At 35.8% G+C, this 6,737-nt stretch overlaps 2 protein-coding genes across 3 annotated transcripts; both read left to right on the top strand.

Moving 5' to 3' along the window:
* Window positions 1-217: 217 nt before the first annotated feature.
* Window positions 218-4,659, top strand: LOC132179400 (uncharacterized). Of its 2 annotated transcripts, XM_059592127.1 has the most exons (3): window positions 218-335; window positions 1,612-3,326; window positions 4,491-4,659. In XM_059592127.1, the coding sequence occupies exon 2, from the start codon at window positions 1,674-1,676 to the stop codon at window positions 3,300-3,302; it is 1,629 nt and encodes a 542-aa protein (XP_059448110.1). In that variant the 5' UTR covers window positions 218-335; window positions 1,612-1,673; the 3' UTR covers window positions 3,303-3,326; window positions 4,491-4,659. The 2 variants fall into 2 exon arrangements, with proteins under 2 accessions (XP_059448110.1, XP_059448109.1); XM_059592126.1 differs by lacking the exon at window positions 4,491-4,659 and having other exon boundaries at window positions 1,612-3,507.
* Window positions 4,660-4,966: 307 nt separating this feature from the next.
* Window positions 4,967-6,339, top strand: LOC132179401 (blue copper protein-like). Its single transcript, XM_059592128.1, has 2 exons — window positions 4,967-5,611; window positions 5,729-6,339. The coding sequence occupies exons 1-2, from the start codon at window positions 5,449-5,451 to the stop codon at window positions 5,989-5,991; spliced, it is 426 nt and encodes a 141-aa protein (XP_059448111.1). The 5' UTR covers window positions 4,967-5,448; the 3' UTR covers window positions 5,992-6,339.
* Window positions 6,340-6,737: the final 398 nt, after the last annotated feature.

Raw genomic sequence — 6,737 nt, 5'->3', positions numbered from 1 at the left:
TTTGGAAGAAAATGATAACCTAATAGAGTTGGACAGTAGGGTTGTCAGTTCATGGGGTAAAATGACAATGAGCTATAGTTTATATGAGAAAAAATAATTACCCCGAATAGTTATAATTACTTTTTTTCATCTCAAAATATATTAATTTATAATTTGTGGTAATTACTATTATTAGTAGCCTCCTGGGCTTTCATCTGTGTAATTTGGATCCATTTACTCTTTAACTCCCAAGCTCGCACCCCAACAAGGCCTCTCTTTGATCGTCATATAGCTTTGTCTCAGTCTCTCAGCCCTCCGCCTTCCACTACACTGACTCCCGCACTTTGCTTCTCCAGGTAAGATCACACTTTCTCCCGTTTTTCAGCTTCGTATCCCTTTTCCATTTCTTCCCTCGTTAAAATTTTCCATTTTGTGTGAAATACTGTGCTCAAGAAAGAAGATCCGTATGTGTCTTTGTTGTTTGTGTTCGTCGTTCGGAGTTGTGTGGTGCTTGTAATTTTTAGCTGTTTTGGGAAATGGGTATGGGTTATGAAGCTCAAGTTATGGGATTTCGGTTTGAATTTTTTGGGGCTGATGTTGGTTTTGCTTTGGGGATTCTAGGGTTTGCTTTGCTTATGGCTTTTCTTTTTAATTTCCTTAATTGGGTTTCAGTGGGATTTTGCTTTAATCTTGTCTTCTTGTGTTTTTCTTCAGTTTAGTGTGATGGGGTTCTCTTTGCCTCACGAAAAATATGCATGTTTTTATGAATAAAACGTGGATTTGGTTCAAATTCGGTAGAAAATATGAGGACGATTAATGATGTGTTTGATTGCCCAAAAATAGGAGAAAAATAAGATAAAGTTGGTTTTATAACTGTTTGATGTAGAAATTGTTATTCTTAGATTTAAACTAAAAAACGTAATAACCAGCTGTTTAGTTTCTGTGCAAATTGAGAACAAAAAATAGATTAAAGGCCTATTTGGTGTCCGTTTTAAACAGTGTTATTGTTTCAATACATAAAACATGTTTAGCCAGATGATTTGTGAAGGAGGCTTTCTCAAGGAAAGATATAGGAAGTTCTTTCAATGTTTTCAAAAGCAGAAATGGTTTTGGGTTTGGGTTTGATGTTAAATTTAGTAGCTTCTTAATTGTTTTTATTGTTTGAAATAAGAACTTCCAGTGGAACCTTTCCTGATACCTGAACAATTGAGAGCTCTAAATCTTTTTTAGTTTGATTTGTTGCTGTATTTATTTATTTATTTTCAATAGAGAAATAGTGGAAAGAATGGAAAGGTTTGAATGGACCATATATAGTAATCATGTTAGGCTCGCCTGAGAAGGTGGCTGACTAGAAATTCTATAATTAGATTTTTAATATACTTTGATTTTCCTATAGTTTCTCAATACCAAGTGGTGCTAAGAATAATTTAATTTCAAAGGGAATTGATTTTTACACATAGTTGTGGAACCAAATGTATTTGCCAACATTTAACTTGTATCCTTACTACAGTGGAATTAATTCATAAAGTTTATAAAATACTTTATTATGAAGTGAGTTTTCCAGACTTATGAATTGGTTGCATTGGGTATTCAATTCATTTCATTTATTTATTCACACTTTATTCTGGGCAGGTGGTTAGATTGATATCTTCTTAGATAGAAGATAAGGGGCAGGGGCTTTGGGGAAGTCCATCATGTTCCGATCCCCAAGCAGAAACAACAGATCCAAACGTGTCAAGATAAAGCATGTTCTACAAATTTGTCTATTGCTTGGTGTGTGCTTCTGGTTAATCTACCAAGTCAAGCACTCACATGATAAAAAGAAGGAATTTGACCAGAAAGATGGAAAACTCTCAGTGAAGAGTGGTGATGAGCTTAAATTTGGGAGGAAAGATCTTCATCCTCGTACAGAAGGAGTAACTAAGAATGAGAAGCATGAGGAACAAGAGATAGAAGAAACTGGAGTAGAGGAAGAAGAAAATAAGCATGACGAAGAAGAGCCAGAAGAAGAAAACAAGCATGATGAAGAAGAGCCAGAAGAAGAAACAAAGCATGATGAAGAAGAGCCAGAAGAAGAAAACAAGCCTGAAGTAACAGAGCAAGAGGAAGAAGAAAATAAGGGTGAAGAGACAGAAGATGAGGAGAGAGGAGGTGGAGACGATGAGATAGATGAAAATGATCAAGAGAAATTAGATGGGGAAGCTGATCATGATGAGGGATTTATGGATGAAGAGAAAGAGAGAGAGGAAGGTGATGAGAAGGAGAGTGAGGAGAAACAAAGTCAAGCAGAAAATGAGAATTCTTCAGAGGATCAGGATCATGATGGAGACGATCCGAACACTCATGAGGCACGAGAGGAACAGTACAAGGGAGATGATGCTTCCAGTGCAGTGACCCATGATACCCAGACTATCATCTCCGAAAGTGAGAAATTAAGTTCAGAAAACAATATTGAGCAACCAGAAATGAATATCTTGGAACAGGAGAACAAATCCAATAAAACTCAAGAAATTGGTAGTTATGAAACAACTTCAGCGATAAAGGTGGGAGAAGGTGAAATGGCCAAGAACAACACTTCTTTAATTTTGATTTCTGTTGAAAACAATTTTAATGATAGCTCTACCAACACCATGGGTAGCTCAGATACAAATTCAACAATGACTACACAATCCAATGTTCACCCTGAAGGAAGCAATAACACAACACTGGTGAATATGGAACCAAGCAATCCCTCAGCAGAAGTAAGTACTGAAGCCCTTGACATAAAAGAAGTCATTTCTGGTTCTTCCCAGCAGAATGAAACAGTGACTCTATCTGATTCAGCTCATGCTCAAAATATGATGGCGAACGGTACAAATGCTGGAAACAGCATAAGTGCGCAAACCTTGGAAACAGAACAGACCAGTAACACTAGCGCAGTTTCCGAGAGCAATCAATCTGATGTTAATTCAACAAGTTCAATTAAATTTGAAAAAGAAGACGCAGCTGCTAGAGAGTCATCTACTTTACATAATAATTCTGAGCTTGCTGTATCGGAAAATATCACAACTGAAGCAGAGGACGGCTCTCTCTCTTCAGAATCAAAGGAGAATATTGATGCTACTAAGGATAAGAAGTTGGAGAGTGACAGTGAATCAGATGGAAACGATGAAAGCTCAGAGAATTTCCCTAGAGATGAGTCTTTGGATGCTTTTCAACATGACCCAATTGATATGTCTGATTCCCACATTGGTCTAGTTGAGAAAGAAGTTCGCACAGATTTGGACACATTGCCAGATATAAAAACAGAAGGGGATAACAGCGACTACACTGCAGCAGAGTGATTCATGATAAATGCTTGTGTTCTTGTAAGTGCTTTAAACTTTCTTATATGTACTCTGTTTTCGTACAACTGTTAAGGTGATTAGAGTGGTTTTCTTCACTGTTAGAAATTGGTGTGTAGAGGATCAACTTCGCGGGGAACATGTAGGCTATTAGATGTAATCAACAGCTCTTAACCTGTATAATTTATTTCAACCTCCTACTTTATACCGGTGTTATTTTCTCCTATTTTCCTTTTTATCACCCTCTTGATTTATTTTGTATTTGTTTCTAATGTGCACAATGGCTGTTTATTTAAGAGAACAACAGTCCAGTTTGAGCACAAATGATGAAATCTTGAAACCTTTTTGTTTCCAATGGATTGACACTTCAAATGATGAAAGACGTCTGATGTCTTTGAACCTAGTGAAAGAATAGCTATCCTATTTGACCTCTTGTCTCGATTATGCTTTATAGGTATTTGTTTAATTTGTTTAAATAAGATTGTGATTATGTTATGAAAGGGTTTAAACATTGGATTTTTATTTATTTTTAATAAGTAAACGGAATATTTATTAAAAGCACAACTAAAACAAGGAGAAAAACCTGGTTAGAAAGATTAAACAAGTCAAGAAAATCATGAAAACTAAGAATATTAAAATCTAAAGCATCTGTCCAATGATAAAGAGTTCTGAAAAAGAAAGACAAGGGCTTAAACATTGGATTTACCTTATTCCAACTCATATTGAGAACTTCACTTTGTACATCTTGTTCAATGATAAAATTATGACCTAGAATATGAAAAATTTGATTTGTCTGGGTACATATGGAAGCATAAAATAATTTGAGATATTCAATTACATTCATAGTTTAGGAAATTTGGCATAATTTATTGTGAAGGCCAATGCAGTTAGTTCTTGACATGTTTGAAACAAGAACTCATCCATCACAAGTTCTGTTGAGGTAAAACACATCACTCTAAACAAATTCTGATCAAACAGTTGGTGATAATTACAATGCTAAAACTATCTAATCAGCAGGTCCCACTTCCATGAGATCATCACTCTTAACTCCATAGGATCCTCTGACTGCAGGTTGTGACAAAAGATTTTGATCCCATCAACAACCCCTCTAAACAAGGGTTTTAGTTTGTTCCTCTCATTTTGATTTTCAACTCTAACACAATCGGTTGCCTCTTCTTTCTGCAACAGACTCCACAGCTTAGGCTGAGAGGACGGACACCTATCTTTGAGAACTCATTGTTGTTTGTTTGCCATCTGCATGTTACTCATTTTATTCAGCTTTTGTATATGTCCATCAGAATTCCTCAGTGTATATTTAAAATGGACAGATGAACTAATAATGATCATTGAGTTTACTCATTATTACAATGATCTTTGACGTTTCTGGAAAAACAGTTCTCAATACAAGAATATGCAAATGTTAATCGTTATTTACACGAGTAATGCTATTTAGTAGATTATTATACGATTGCTATACAACTAAATGACATGGCAAAGAAAATTAACCTCTAAATTAACACTGTTTAAAAAGCCAAAAATCAATGATTAATTTTCATCGTCACGAAATTTCAGTTGTATACCAATAGCATTACTCTTTACTTACAAGTGTGGATGTACATGATCTTCTCAACTGCAGGCCCACAACACCTTCTCAACATGGTTGACAAGTTTGCCTAGTTAGGTCATGTACGTTTCAAAAAAATGTAACATACTACCATTTAATTTCTATTTGAAAATGCGGGAATTTTTTTACATTTTCAAACCGAAATTTTTTAAAAAGGCTCTCAAAAGATGTACTTTGTGCGATTTTGTTCAAAATCGTATTTTCTGTTTGCGAAATCGCCGTCCTTTTAAGTCGGAAACTATACACATTATGGGCAAATTATGTTTACAAAAACATAGGAGTTGTTAAATTTTTGTTGTCTTTTATTTCTCATATTACCGTCAACTTTAGATCTTATTATTCCGGCCGGCATGCTTAGAGAAAATAAGAGCAAATATTCTGTCGTTCGGCAAAGCCGTCCATAGACGGGTGAAAATGCTATAGATTTAGAAGTTATAAATAGGCACAAGTTGAACTCTTCGAGGCATGCAAGCACAGAATCAATCTGATAAAGAGAGAGAGAGAGCTTGAATTCTGATAGCAATGGCCTCAGCCCAATTCTTCAATGCCCTTGCCATCCTAGCAATTCTTGTCCCTTCAATTTTGGCCACTGAGTTTTTGGTTGGTGATGACAAGGGTTGGACCATTAACTTTGATTACCAAGCTTGGGCTAAAGGAAAGGAGTTCCATGTGGGTGATAAACTAGGTAAATTCACTCCTATAAACTCTCTTTGCTATATCTTCAACTTACTCAAAACTGCTTACAGAAATATTCTCTATAATCTAGGAAAACGATAGCTGATAAATATATTTCTTGGCGCAGTTTTCAAGTACCCAAAGGGATTCCACAATGTTTTGAAAGTCAATGGCACTGGTTTCCAACAATGTGTGGCACCGACAGGAACTCAACCCTTGACAAGTGGAAATGATATAATTACCTTAGTAACTCCGGGAAGAAAATGGTACATTTGTGGTGCTCCCATGCATTGTAAGATTGGAAACCAGAAGCTTGTCATAACAGTGCTACCTCAAACAGTGTCTCCGGCACCTTCTCCCAGTTACTATAGGAAGCGTTACACTACCTAAATATTATGAGTGGATGATTGCTACTTTTGGCATCCCTATTTGTTACGGGAATAGGAGTATGCAGGACTGCAGGAGTAAGAGTTTCAAGGGGCACACACAACATGGTGAAGTAAGAGGAGTTGGGAATCATCTCTTCTTTTTCCTATTTCCTATCTTTCAGTATATCGAGTTGCCCCTTAATAAAGAATTTATGTTAGAGTTGGTTTTGGAGGTATAAGAAGCCTATCTCCAAGTAATCCAAGATATGGTATTTGTTATCATACTCTGTTTTAGTTGTAATGTTTTAGATTCTTTCTTATGCAAGTAATTTTTATTGGATAGGAATATGTAATCTGTACGTGAGCCTATTTAAGGCAACATTTTATAAATCACAAGTTCTATTGAGGTAAAACATATCACTCTGAGAAAATTCTGATCAAACGGTTGGTGATCATTGCAATGCTAAAACATAGTTGAAAAGTTTGCTTAGTTTGGGCGATGTAGCCCCTATTGTCTCTTATTACACTGTCATAGCAACAGAGCCATCTCACTCTCATTAGGGGTTCAAAATTTTTGATACGATGTACAAATCTAATACAAAACTAATATATATCCGATACAAAATTAGCGAGTTAAGATTGAGGGGTCTGATTTACAAAATTAAATGTGTCGAGTTATGGTTGAACTATATATATAGTCTTATACTCATATCTCGACATGTGAACACAAATTGTCACTCCTACCTCGACCACACTCCTAAAACTCTG

The sequence above is a fragment of the Corylus avellana genome, chromosome ca4 (genome assembly GCF_901000735.1).
Source record: "Corylus avellana chromosome ca4, CavTom2PMs-1.0".
Taxonomy (NCBI): domain Eukaryota; kingdom Viridiplantae; phylum Streptophyta; class Magnoliopsida; order Fagales; family Betulaceae; genus Corylus; species Corylus avellana.
Note: the sequence above shows the minus strand (reverse complement) of the source record. Positions and strands in the feature narration are given on the sequence as shown.

Bases quoted from the DNA above. Each gene is read 5' to 3' on its own strand.
- LOC132179400 (XM_059592127.1), top strand. From the start codon at position 1,674: ATGTTCCGATCCCCAAGCAGAAACAACAGATCCAAACGTGTCAAGATA.
- LOC132179401 (XM_059592128.1), top strand. From the start codon at position 5,449: ATGGCCTCAGCCCAATTCTTCAATGCCCTTGCCATCCTAGCAATTCTT. The intron at 5,612-5,728 runs GTAAATTCACTC...TTCTTGGCGCAG, and splicing joins CCATGTGGGTGATAAACTAG to TTTTCAAGTACCCAAAGGGA.